At 43.6% G+C, this 14,133-nt stretch overlaps 1 protein-coding gene across 8 annotated transcripts in view; it reads left to right on the top strand.

Annotated features, from left to right (window-relative positions):
- Positions 1–14,133, top strand: part of ATF7IP (activating transcription factor 7 interacting protein) — a 168,292-nt gene that overhangs the window by 58,923 nt on the left and 95,236 nt on the right. For all 8 annotated transcript variants that reach the window (XM_084634324.1, XM_084634326.1, XM_084634327.1 and 5 more), the window contains exon 2: positions 12,831–13,903. In XM_084634324.1, coding sequence (XP_084490450.1) covers positions 12,838–13,903 — 1,066 coding nt within the window. In that variant the 5' untranslated portion in view covers positions 12,831–12,837. The remainder of the gene's footprint in view (positions 1–12,830; positions 13,904–14,133) is intronic.

Here is a 14,133-nt window from a genome sequence, read left to right as displayed (position 1 = left end):
CTAAGGAATATGTAAGAAAACAAATTGGTAATATTTCTGATTTTACATGCTTTGCTTTTCAGTTGTACGTTTATCATTACAAAAGGCATCTGAAAACAGAGATCTACCGTTTTCCTGTATACACTGTAGTTGAAATTTCGTGTATCTATTGAGATGTATTTACCTTAGTTTGTAAATTACTGTATGTGGTTGCAAACTTCATTCTGATTAAAGGTTCACACAAGAAGAATTCATTGTATAATCCTATTGCATTGTGGTCCTGGAGATTATAAATTTAAATTACTTCGTTTCTCTTATTAGTTCATATGTAAAGGACCCTTACAATCTACACATTACAAGTTGGTAGGAAGGTCTTCTGTTATCTTCTCAAACTCTCTTAATTCCTTAGACAGATTAGCCAAACCTAGAATTATTCCATTATTTAAATTAAAGCAATAAAGCACATTTTTATTCCAAGACACATCTCCTTGTTAAAATTTTTATTGCAGAACAGCTATAAGCACAATAAATAATGAAATTTATATTCTACATTATACAAGTAGGATGAGATGAACATCTCCAGTGGTGCAAAATTACTTGCCTTGAGCTCATTTGAAGCTGTTGTGGCCAGGGGAAGGAGGAGATGTGTGCTCGTTTATAAAGCATATGCTTTTAAAGTGTTTTAAATATTTTCATGTGCATCTATTAATTTACATATTAAAAATACTTGTGTAAAATGTATTTTAGGGGATTTTGCAACCTACCTGTAGATAACTTGATACTAACAAGTCATTTGGACTTGACATTTGATCTATCTTTAAATAGTTATAATCTGATGAGGGAGACACTTTGTTTAAAAAAAAAAAATTTCAAAGCAACTGTTTTATGGGTATCATAAAAATGTGGATGCTTGCTCCCTCTGCTGGTGGTGCAGCAGCAGTTAATCATATACAGATGTTGTCCTTTGACATACTGATCCTGGTGTAAATATGGGATGCAGGTTTAAGAGGTTAAACAAAACATGTATTTGTTTTGCCTATCAGAGTGCTGTCTAAGCAATAATGGTCACTCAAATCTGAGGACTAATGTTTAGCAGGTAGAAAAGAATAAAGAAAAGAAGTGTGATAATGAATAATGTAAGTGTGAATGGAAAACAGTTGGGAGGAAAAAACATTCTCTTTATTGTACAGTAGAACCTCAGAGTTATGAACACTAGAATTATGAACTGATCAGTCAACCAGACACCTCACTTGGAACTGAAAGTATGCAACTAGGCAGCAGCAGAGACAAACAAACCAAAAAAACCCCACCAAAACCAGTACAGTACTGTGTTAAACATAAACTACTTAAAAAAAAAAAAGCAGCATTTTTCTTCTGCATAGTAAAGTTTCAAAGCTGTATTAAATCAATGTCCGGTTGTAAACTTTTTGTTCAGAATTACGAACATTTCCCAAGATGTTTGTACTCTGAGGTCCCACTGTATCTTTTTTCAGGAAGTTTCCTTGTATTATCAATTACAGAATACAATATTTAGTGGCTGTAGGCTTGGAACCTACCTTGATGTTTACTGAGAAAATCCATTTTGGTTAAATTACAAGGTGTTGCATTCCAGGCAGGCAGCACAGCAGCTTTAAATGGGTTAATGAGAAAAGCTCACTTATTTCCGTAGGCAGTTTCCAGTTACAGTACCACTTTTTTTTTTCCTTCTTCTTTTTCTTCCAAGCATGCCTGAAGTCTTGAATCATAACAGATCCCTTGAGTGTTTTTGAGCAGAATGTTTTTAAATCATGATTTAAAAACAATCTATTTTTTAAAACCATTTAAATTTTATTTACATGTTAGTTCTTTACTTCCCATTTTATAGTCATTAATTGCTAAAGTAAATGTTTTATGCTTCTTCAATTAATTTCCTAGTTAGCAGAACTTCAGATTTACATAGATTTTTTTTTTACTAAGAAATTTCACACTTAGAATGCTCATTTAAGCTGAAAAAAGACCAGTCCAGAGTCTCATTAACATTATTCTGTGAGAGCAACACAAACTCACACCCTAAATAAGCAAGTAGCCCTTCTGACCAACGCTACCTTCCCGTCTATTGAACCTTCACAAGTCAAGAAAGCTGAAATGTTTGTGTTCCTACATCATTTAGAAAAAGATGCCTTGGACTTGGGAAAATTCTTGCTCTGCCACAGACTTCTTTGACCTTGGGCAAGTCATTTTGCATCTTTGTGCCTTAAAATCCCTGTCAATAATAATCCCTGCCTCTGAATGTTAAATACATTAAAAAAGATTGAGGTGCTTGGATACTATGATAATGGGACCATATATGTTTATATATAATTAGATAAGGAACTTAGGTACTTTCGAAAACTTAGTTAAGGTATTGAAATATATGTAACTTTTCATTGTTAACGATGCAGTAGTATTGTTTTGAAGTGACAGATTTTTACGCTCTGGGAATTTTTTAATAGAAATGCTGTTTGAGCCCCGGATGCTGCAAACACAAATGCAGCTGGTTAACTTTAAGCACATGGAACAGAAGTACTTGTGGCACCTTAGAGACTAACAAATTTATTAGAGCATAAGCTTTCGTGGGCTACAGCCCACTTCATCGGATGCATAGAATAGAACATATAGTAAGAAATATATATACATACAGATAAGTTGGAAGTTGCCATACAAACTGAGAGAGGCTAATTAGTTAAGATGAGCTGTTATCAGCAGGAGAAAAAAACTTGTGTAGTGATAATCAAGATGGCCCATTTAGACAGTTGACAAGAAGGTGTGAGGATACTTAACTTTAGGGAAATAGATTCAATATGTGTAATGATCCAGCCACTCCTAGTCTCTATTGAAACCCAAGTTAATGGTATCTAGTTTGCATATTAATTCAAGCTCAGCAGTTTGTCGTTGGGGTCTGTTTTTGAGGCTTTTCTGTAGCAAAATTAAGCACATGAGTAGTCTCATTATTGGCAGTGTATTCATGAGAGTAAAGTTTTATATACCTTCCATAAAAGTTTTTCGGATTTGTTGTCTTCCTCCCCGCCCCCTTTTCTTTTTCTTTTAATCTGTGGTACCCAGGTATGCCCTGTTCACCAGGTTTCAAGCCATGCGCTTCTTGTTCCAGGTCTCTGCTACAGAGCGATCCATAAAATAGCTATTCGAAGGGCTGGGGGAAAGTATATGTGGAGGACTGGTGCTGGATTTGTGGGGAGTTCAAGCCTAGGATAAAGAAGGGTAGGGAAGCTAGGCTGAAATTCCTGCTGATGGAAGTGGTGCTTAGGCTACTGTCAGTTAACTCGTCTGACACGGTACTGAGTGCTGCAGTGTCAATGAGAAGCGCTCCTCCAGCTTTAGCAGAATCTCAGCATCGTTTTCCCTCACCCTTATCAAGGAAGAAATGCAAAGCTTCTTCAGAGGCACCAACCAGGGAAAGGTCTCCATTCTCTAAGGCTTTGTCTACACTGCCACTGTTGTTGGTTAGGGTTGTGGGGAAAAAAGCACCGACAAAAGTGCTGGTGTGGACAGAACTATGCTAATGTCAGGAACATAGCTAATGCTGTTTGTTGGGGTGGTTTAATTATGCTGGCAGCAGAGCTCTCTCCTGCCGGCAAATAGTGGCTACATGGGAGACCTTACAATGGCATAGCCGTGTAGCGGTATAGCTGTGCTGCTAGAAGGTCCTTAGAATAGACATAGCCTAAGTCTCAGAAATGGTCAGGCAGGAGTCAAGTAGAGTGCACCTGAAACCTAAACATTCCTCCAGCGCCTATGTTGCAACAGTCCACTCTGGCTCCACAAGGGGCACCGTCGGCTTTTTCAGCACCACAACAAGATACTGTCTTTGTGCCAACCACCCTGGAGCAAGAAACCTGCTCTGCCTCTCGGTGCTGGTGTCTCCTTCCTTCCAGGAGTCTGGTCCTTTGGCGCTGCTGCCGCTTCCGCCAGCAGCTCAGCCTCTGGTACTGCATCTGCCTGCTTCCAGGACAGGTTGCGCCTCGAAACTGTCCAAAGGGAAGCCTGCTATGAGGCATTGCTCCCTCCATCACCAGTCTCTTGGCATTGGTTCCCAACACCAACTGGATCTAGCCCGCCATGGTCTAGGAAAAGGGAACTCATTGTCAGACTAGGAGGTGGGATCTTAGTATTGCAGCCCCAAAGTAGGACATGCCAGTCTGCACAAATTCTCTCTTCCAACCTACCACCTTGACCCTTCAACGGAACCTGCCATGGGAATGTGGCTGGGACAGCTGTGGCCAAGATCCATATCAGTGGCCATTTTGGAACCTCTGGGGGCTTCCCCCAGCTTCAGATCTTTCCCACAGCATGCATACTCAGTGTCCTCATCTAGAAAGGATGAGTCTGCACACAGGGCAGCCCAGTTCCAGCACTGGGCCTGGTAGAGAGAATCAAGAGGAGGTTCCAGACCCGGAGCAACAGCTGATTCTGCCTCCTCCAATCTTGGCTTCCTCTTCATCCTCTCCAGACAAGGCCATTTTGTCCAGCAGGACTTCACCTCCTCCTGATGATTTCAGAGTTTTTATTAGGAGTTAAAATTTGAGAGTAGATGCAGACTTAGAGGTCAGACCAAAGAGGTCAGCGAATAGTCACATCTCCTGGTTTACATGCTGTCATCAGTGGGCCCCTCCATTGTAGCTCTGCCAATGAATGAGGTGATACTAGAGCCAATAAAGGCTTTATTTATGGCAGACTCCATTTTCCTTTCCTCCCACCTTTAAAAGGGCAGAAAGAAAGTATTGTGTACTCTCCCAAGGGTTTGAGTACCTTTAAACTTATTCACCTCCGGGCTTATTAGTTGTCACAGCGACTAATGAAAGAGAATGATGGAGGCACCTGCCTGTGGGGGGGCCCCCCCATCAAAAGATATGAAGAGACTATGCATATTTGGCAAAAAGATTTGTTCTGCAGGAGTTTTGAAGCAGCATATTGCTAACCAGTAGTTTCTTTTGGGACAATACAATCTTAATTTTTGGGATTCCATGGAAAAATTTCAAGAAGCTGCTTCCAGAGAATACTAGGCAGGTCTTCTCTTGCGTGATCAGTGAGGGAAGACCAGTTACAAGAATGTCACTGTGTGTGGGGCTGGACACTGTAGACCTGGCAGCTAGAACCATGACCTCCACAGTGACCATGTAGAGATCATCCTGGCTCCAGTATTCGGTCTTTCCTATGAAGCCCGGAGTACTATTCAGGATATGGCATTCAAGCATCTTTCTTTATTCTTGGACCAGACGAACAGTGAGTTCCATGGACTTAGGAACTCTAGAGCCACTCTGAAGTCCTTAGGTCTGTACACACCTGCCCCAATCAAGAAGCACTATTGGCTGCAGCGCAGACGCCAGTATTTTGCTCCTCCTTGTCAGCAGGGCCTATCAAAAAGAGGTCTGGGGTTATAGGCATAAGCTTCCCCCTCCTGCTGCTTTAGCTCCGACTCCAGCCCCGTCAAAACACCTGGGAACTGCAAATCAGGCATTTTGATACGACAGTTGAGGTTGACATATCAGTCTCCATGTCTCCAGACCCAAACCCCCTCACTGTTGCAAACTGTTTGTCCCACTTCCGCAGTTCTTGGTCCCAGATTACTTAGAAACAGTGGGTCTTGAGCACTGTGGAAGTGGGATGTGCGCTCCAGTTTACTTATACCCCTCCCTCCCTGTCTGTTATCAGGGACCACTCAAACTCCTTATTCTGGAAGTTCAATCACTCTTTCACTTAGGAATCATAGAGGAGGTTCCATGTGACCTCAGAGGGAAGGGGCTTTATTCCCAATATTTCCTAATCCCAAAAGTGGAAGAAGATCTCAGACCAATTTTAGACCTGCATTATCTCAACAGATGCTTAAAAAGGATTAAGTTTTGCATGGTCACCCAGGCTTCAGATATCCTTTCCCTTGAACCTGGGGACTGGTATACCGCCCTCAAGTTAAGATGCATACTTCCATGTGGCAATCAGTCAAGATCACAGGAAGTATGTCCAATTTCTGGTGATGATTTTGATTTACCAGTTCACTGTGCTGCCTTTCGACCTGTCAGCAGCTCCCAGGGTCTTTACAAAGGTTATGGCAATAGTAGCTTTATTCCTCTTAAGATGGAGAGTGCTGGTTTACCCCTGCCTAGACAACTGTCTTGTCAAAGGCCAGTCCAAACCATAGAATCATAGAGTATCAGGGTTGGAAGGGACCTCAGGAGGTCATCTAGTTCAACCCCCTGCTCAAAAGCAGGACCCATACCCAATTAAATCATCCCAGCCAGGGCTTTGTCAAGCCTGACCTTAAAAACTTCTAAGGAAGGAGATTCCACCACCTCCCTAGGCAACGCATTCCAGTGTTTCACCACCCTCCTAGTGAAAAAGTTTTTCCTAATATCCAACCTAAACCTCCCCCACTGCAACTTGAGACCATTACTCCTTGTCCTGTCCTCTTCCACCACTGAGAATAGTCTAGAACCATCCTCTCTGGAACTACCTCTCAGGTAGTTGAAAGCAGCTATCAAATCCCCCCTCATTCTTCTCTTCTGCAGACTAAACAATCCCAGTTCCCTCAGCCTCTCCTCATAACTCATGTGTTCCAGACCCCTAACCATTTTTGTTGCCCTTCGCTGGACTCTCTCCAATTTATCCACATCCTTCTTGTAGTGCGGGGCCCAAAACTGGACACAGTACTCCAGATGAGGCCTCACCAATGTTGAACAGAGGGGGATGATCACGTCCCTCGATCTGCTCGCTATGCCCCTACTTATACATCCCAAAATGCCATTGGCCGCCTTGGCAACAAGGGCACATTGCTGGCTCATATCCAGCTTCTCGTCCACTGTCACCCCTAGGTCCTTTTCCGCAGATGCAGAGCAGTGTTATCCTGATCCAGAGAAAGTTCAGTGCTCTAGGACTGTTAATCAACACAGAAAAATTTCCCCTCTCTCCGGTCCAGAAGATAGAGTTCATAGGGGCTGTACAGGATCCATCTCAATCCAGGGCCTTTCTTCTGCAGTACAGGTTCTAGGCAATTTGATCAGTTCTTCTTTGAGTGCTTGCTCATGTCTGTTCTACATTAGGTTTAGGGTGTGCATGCCACGTGCACCATTGCCTGAGATTTTTCATTCAGTGGTATCCGTCGGGCTGGCTTTAGCACCCTCTTGTGCTGTGTGCTCATGTGCCAGTGTAAGGGGCGCTGCCAGCCATGCACCCTCTCAGTTCCTTGTAATTGCCTGGGGCAGTTGCTAGAACGACCCCTCTTGCTTCAGGAAGGCACCTTCTCAGTGTTTTTTGGGGGGGATGGGATTGTTTCATAATTTGTTAGTTTAACAACTGGTACTGTTCATCATTCCCTGTGCCGAGGAAGAAGCAGAAAAAGCAGCACGCTGACACTAGGCACTCACCAGTGCAGAAGAAGCATAAGCATGGGGAAGGCAGCGGAGTGCAACCCATGTCAGGCCACTCCTCCACACTCAATCCTACGATGGCACCATCAACTCTGCCGAGAGCGCTGAGTCCAGAGTGGGATTCTCTAACACTCAGAAGCCACTGTGGCACCAGCGGTCTAATGGTTCCATTGACCCTGGAGGCCTTTGCGCTGGCCAGGGATTTACTTTCACTTCTGGTTCCCCCCCACCCAACTCTGATGGAACAGCCTGTGGCTCCAGTGTCTGTGAGCAGGAAGGAGAACGGTGCTAAGAGCTCCTTCCCAGGACCTTCTGGGGCAAGCAGACCATGATACTGTTGTTGCAGCCATCTCTGGTCCACTGCTGGTCCCCGGCCTCCGGGCACTGAATGGAGAGTGATACTGCTCCACCATGGTCACTGAGGGAGGACCCTTAATATGAGTCCAAAGGGGTACTATACGTTCAGCCTAAGGACCACCACCAGTACCCAACCTATGAACTGTTGGACCTTGGTGCAGGTCCCCTGCCGGCACCAGGCCAATGGGTCAATGGCCACTGGAACCCCATGGGTTTTCCACCAGTACCATGTCTTCCCTCCCATTGATCATATTTGGTGGTTTCCTAGATGCAGGCTACCGCCCCTTCCTGCTCAGCGCCAGACACCGACTCCGGTACCAACCCCAATACTGATGTTCAGGATGTGGCTTCCGTGGATGTTATTGAGGCTGAGGAAGAGGAAGGAGCCCCTTCTCCAGTGCAGGCCTCCTCCTCCTCCCCAGATGAGGCCATCTCTGGACAAAGTACCTCCCTTCTGTAGGATGACTTCAGGGTCCATCAGGATGTTTTGCAGCGGGTAGCAACTCACCTGGGACTAGAGATTGAGGATCTTAAGGAATCATCCAACAGCATTATTGACATTCTGGCTGCAGTAAATCTTGCAAGACCATGGCCAATTGTCAGCCAAACCTTGCCTGCCTTAACCTAACTGTGTGGATGTTACATGGTTTGAAACCAGAGGAGCAGGCCTGTTCGGACCAAGTTAAACATGTCTTGCTAGGTAGCAGGAAGCCATCCACTAGGAGTATCTACCTGGCCAAATGGAAGCGCTTCTCGATATGGCGTCGCATTGAGGCCTTCCTCTGACCCAGTCTTCCCTTCAGGCTATTTTGCTCCATTGAAAAATAGTTGCTATTAGTTCAGTAGTAGTTCAGATGGTTGTTCCATCTGAATCAATGAGGTCTGGCCCATGCATCTATCAAAGTGTACTTGGATGCAATCTCAGCCTTCCATCTGCCTGTGAACAGCAAGTCTATACAGTTCTCTCACAAGATGACAGTCCAGTTTCTCCAAGGCCTGGAGAGACACTATCCTCAGATCCGTGAGCCTATCCCTCCATGGGACTTTAACCTACTTTTGTCAAGGCTCACGGGGCCCCCCCTTTGAACTGCTAGTGTCATGCCCTCTACTTTTCTACTGGAAAGTCGCCTTCCTGGTAGCAATCATCTCAGCTAGAAGGGTTTCTAAAATCAGGGCCTTAACATCAAAACCACCATACACAGTATTCTTCAAGGACAAGGTCCAACTGTGCCCCCACCCAACTTTCCTGCAAAAGGTGTTTTCACAATTCTGTAGCAACCAGACTATTTTCTTGCTGTCTGCTTCCTGAAGCCTCACAAGAACTCTGAGGAGTGGTGACTGTACTCACTGGAGGTTAGGCGTGCCCTTGCCTTCTATATTGAGAGGACTAAACCCTTTCGCAAATCAACGGAGCTCTTTGTAGCAGTAGCAGAAAGGATGAAAGGGCTTCCAGTATCAGCCCAGAGGATCTCGTCCTGGATAATCTCCTGTATTTAGGATTGCTTCAAGCAGGTGAACGTCACACCTCTGGCTATTCTAATCACTGACTCCGTGAGATCTCATGCCTCTTCAGAGGCTTTCCCTGCTCAAGTCCCAGTCCAAGACATCGCCGGGCATCAACTTGGTCTTTGGTGCATACCTTAGCATCCCACTGCGCCATCACCCAACAAACTTGAGATGACACCAGGTTCAGAAGAGCAGTGTTGCAGTCAGCCTGTCTGTGAACTCCGAGCCCAGCTCCTAAGGTACTGCTTATGAGTCACCTAACATGGAATGGACATGAGCAAGCACTCGAAGAAAAAACAGTTACTAACCTTCCGTAACTGTTGTTCTTCGAGATGTGTTGCTCATGTCCATTCCCCAGTACTCCCTCCTATTCCTCTGTCAGAGTTGACCGGCAGTAAGGAACTGAGAGGGTGAGTGGCTGGCAATGCCCCTTATACCGGTGCATGAGTGCACATCACCAGAGGGTGCTAGAGCCGGCCCAATGAGTACCATGGAGGGAAAAATCTCCGGCAAAGGTGTACACAGCATGCACACACCTAACCTAACGTGGGATGGACGTGAACAACACATCTTGAAGAGCAACCGTTTAGGAAGGTTAATAACCGTTTTTTATAGATCTGAAGGCTTGCCCAGTCACAACAGCAGGAAACTGTTTGAGGCTTCTGGTTCACATGGCTTCTTGCACCTATATGGTTCAATGTGCCAGAAAGCAACTCTGATCTCTGTGGGGCTGGCAGATATCAGTCTACTTACCAAGCCTCCATCAGTTAGACTTGGTGGTAAGAGTCCACCCATGCCCTTACCTCCCTAGATTGGTGGACAGATCCAGCCAACGTATCTGTAGATGTTCTCTTTGCCTGCTTACAGCCAACTCTCATGCTAGTGACAGAGTCCACCTGGGTTCTCTACAAACACAGGGTCTATGGTCCTTTACACATCAATGTCAGAGAGCTGAAAGTTGTCAGACTGATATGCCAGGTATTTCTATTGCAGATCAGGGAAGCAGCCTTTTAGTCCTTACAAACAACCTCAACAAGCAGGAGGGAGCTAGCTCTTTGCCACTCTGTCAAGAAATGACTTTATTCTGAGAGCTCTGTATTGCCATCTTAGTAGATCTAGAAGCATCTTAGCTGCCAGATGTACAGAATGACCTAGCAGATAAATATGAGTCACCATGACTGGTCTCTTTGCCCAGATGTGACCAGATACATCTTCTGTCTCTGGGGGTTTCCCCAAGTGGACCTATTTGCAACAAAAGCCAACAGAAAGTGTCAGCAGTTCTGCTCCCTTAAGGATCACAACCCAGGTTCCATAAGATGCCTTTTTAATGACATGGTCAGGCAGGCTTCTCTATGCTTTTTGATCAGTCCCACTCATTCACAGGATATTGTCAAAAATAAGACAGGACCAGGCCAGAGTCATACCTATAGTGCCAGCATGGGCCCGTCAGCACTGGTTCTCCACTCTTGTGGTGCTGTCAGTGAAATCTCAAATTTCACTGCCACTAGACTAACCTAATCTCCAAGATCACGGTTGCCCACTCCACCCAAACGTACAATCACTTAACTGCATGGATCCTCCTGACTAGACACTAGAGAGCAGACTTGCTCGAAAGATGTTCAGGAGGTCCACATTCTACAAGAGATACTTACCTTGCTAAATGGAGGCATTTCTCTACCTTGTTTCACCAGAACGGGGTATCACTGACCAGTGCTTCACTTCAACATATTCTGGACTACTACTTATTCTTGAAACTCAAAGGTTTGGTGGTTAGTTCCATCAAAGTATATGTGGCTGCTATTTCACGTGTTCCATCCTAAAGTGGACAATCACTCTATTTTCTCCAGTGACATGTCCATAAGACTTTTAAAGGGTTTAGTCAAATTATACCCGCAAGTACAAGACCCCGTTCCCCTGTGGGATCTAAACTTAGTGTAGTCAAGACTTAAGGGTCCCCCATTTGAACCATTCACTACCTGTTTGCTGCTGCATCTGTCAATGAAGGTGTCATTTTTGGTAGTCATTACCTCGGCCAAAAGAGTAGGAGAGCTGAGGGCAGTAATGTAGGGACCTCCATATACAATCTTCTTTAAGGAGAAAGTTTACCTACCTCCTCATTCAAAGTTTGTCCCAAAGATAGTTTCCTCTTCCCTCATCAAACAGCCAATTTATATGCCTGTATTCTACTCAAAACCATTGTACAACCAGGGAGGAAGAGTGCTTGCATACCTTGGGTGTTGAAAAGCCTTGGTGTTTTGCCTGGTCAGAACCAGACACTTTCATAAATCCTCCCAGCTGTTCATAGTAGTAGCAAACAGAGTAAGAGGTCCATCAGTCTTCACCCAGAGAATTTTTTCCTGGATTGCATACTTCATATTAGCATGCTATGACTTGGTTAATGTCATTGCATTCTTAAAGTCACAGCTCATTCGACAAGGTCACAGTCAGCCTCAGCAGCCTTTCTGCCACAAGGCCCAACTGCAGACATTTGTAGAAAGGCAACGTGAACCTTGGTCCACACATTTGCCTTCTGCAGTGCTGGGGCTCAAGATTCCAGAGATGCTACAGTGGGGCAAATTGTTCTCCAATATTTATTGAAATATACTCCGATCCCACTTCCTGTCTTACAGCTTGTGAATCACGAAGAGTGGAATGCACATGTGCAATAACTTGAAGAAAAAATGGTTACTAACCTGTTCCATAACTGTTGTTCTTTGAGATGTGTTGAACGTGTCCATTCCACAACCTGGTCTTCTACCTCTCTTTATTGAAGGAAGAGAAGAAAGAAGGAATGGAGGAGGACTGGGGTGGCTCTGCCCTTTATACCTGTATGCAATGGCATGCAGCAGCAGAGCTTCGCCCAATGGGTGCTGCTGAAGGAAAATGTTTCCGACGGCTGTGCACAGGGCTCACTGACACCAAGAGCAGAATGAACACGTGCAATACATTTTGAAGAACAACAGTTTCAGAACAGGTTAGTATTGCTTTTTGGTGAGGAGGGGAGAGAATCAGGTTCTTGTTTTTGTTTCTGAAACTCTGTAAAACTGAGTAAACTTTTTGTATGAAACAAAGTAAGAGTAAAATCTTTAGATGTCTAGTATCTTTGAAATAAGAATGTTTAATTTTCAACCAAGGAACTGTTTGCATCTCTCTCACATGAGTTGTTTGGTTGGATCTTAGGTTAGCACAAGCTAATTTAAGAGTTGTCTTTTTTCACTTTTAAATGTCAATAAGTTGATCAAGTGTAGTAATATAGGACATTGTGAATCTTGTGAACTGAATTAGTAGACCTTTAGCACACAATTATCTATAATTGTTGCATTTCAGAGGGCTGGGTGTGGAGGAAAATGTGAATGAGAAATGACATTAAAGTTATATAATGCTGTGTTGCTTTCATGAATGTGATGAAATCGATTTGCTTTAAAATGTTCTAAATGCAACTTTTTACACTTACTTTCTTGGAGTACCTGCATTAACTACTTACAATACTGTATAGCACACATGTATTGGGAGGGGCTAGTTAGCAGTTTTACTAAACAATATTTTATTTTAATTCCTTGCTATCCTTTTATTTTATTTTTATATTTTAAGGGTCAAGATGGACAGCACAGAAGAACCTCAGAAAAAAGTCTTTAAGGCCCGAAAAACAATGAGAGTAAGCGATCGGCAACAACTTGAGGCTGTCTATAAGGTCAAAGAGGAGCTGTTGAAGACCACTGAAATTAAACTGTTAAATGGCAAACATGAAAATGGAGATTCTGATCTAAATTCCCCTTTAAGCAACACAGACTGCATGGAGGACAAAAAGGAGTTTAATGGTTTAGTGGATATATGTCTTGACCCTGAAGAAGGGAGAACTGAAAGTGAGGAAATCTCTGATGTCAAAAGTCCTGCTGTCAGGGCAGAGAACAAAGATGGTGACCTAGATTGCAAACCTGAAACATTGTCTCCAGAGAATGTTATCTCTGAACAAGAGCAGGAGGATCTTATCATTGCTTCAGTCTCTGAGGGTGGAAATCAGGTACTTGATAACAAAAAAGATGATGACCTTCACGAAGAACACAGAATAAAACATAGTTTGGACCAAAGAGAGACAGAGAGCCCATCTGAAGGTGAAAGCAAAGTAAGCTGTGATGTTAATGACTCTTCAGAAGAGAAAGCAGAAACAAATGAATTAGCTGTTAGTTCTGATCTACCTGTTGAAGAAGAAAAAAGTGCTGAAGAAGAGGTTGTTGATGAAGATACTGTTGGAGAAGAGGCTATATCTAGCAGTATGGAAACTGACCAGGAACCAAAGGATGAAGGAGACCAATCTGCATATCTTCCAGAAACCACCATTGAAAAGTCAGTAGAAGAACCAAGCGAGAACATCTTGGAAAACACAGACTCTATGGAGACGGATGAAATAATTCCAATTTTGGAAAAGCTGGCCCCAGCTGAAGATGAACTATGTTGTTTTTCTAAAACTTCCCTGCTTCCAGTGGATGACACAAGCCCAGATTTGGAAGATAAAATGGAGAACTCTCTGGGTTCACCATCCAAACACGAAATCAGTGAAAGTTTGCCTAAAGAAGCTTTCTTAGTACTCTCTGATGAAGAGGAGCCGTGTGGTGAGAAAGAGGAGGATGCTGAAGTGGTACTACCAAACAAGACAAGTCCTCCAGGTTAGACACTGTTTTTGTTGTAGTTGTGGTCCAAATATGAGATTTTCATTCACCTATTTGATAAAATAGATTGATGTCTTGGTATACTGATTAATGACATGGACAGAATTTCAGCTTTCAGTTGTATATTTTGGGAGATTTTTCAGTTTATTCCATATTTGTAAGAACTTATTTGAATTAAGTCTTTTAAGAGAGCATCAAATTCAGAACAATTTTTGTTGTGATCATTC

This window comes from Lepidochelys olivacea, assembly GCF_965140295.1.
Source record: "Lepidochelys olivacea isolate rLepOli2 genome assembly, chromosome: 1".
Lineage (NCBI taxonomy): Eukaryota > Metazoa > Chordata > Testudines > Cheloniidae > Lepidochelys > Lepidochelys olivacea.
This window is presented reverse-complemented; position numbering and strand designations above follow the sequence as displayed.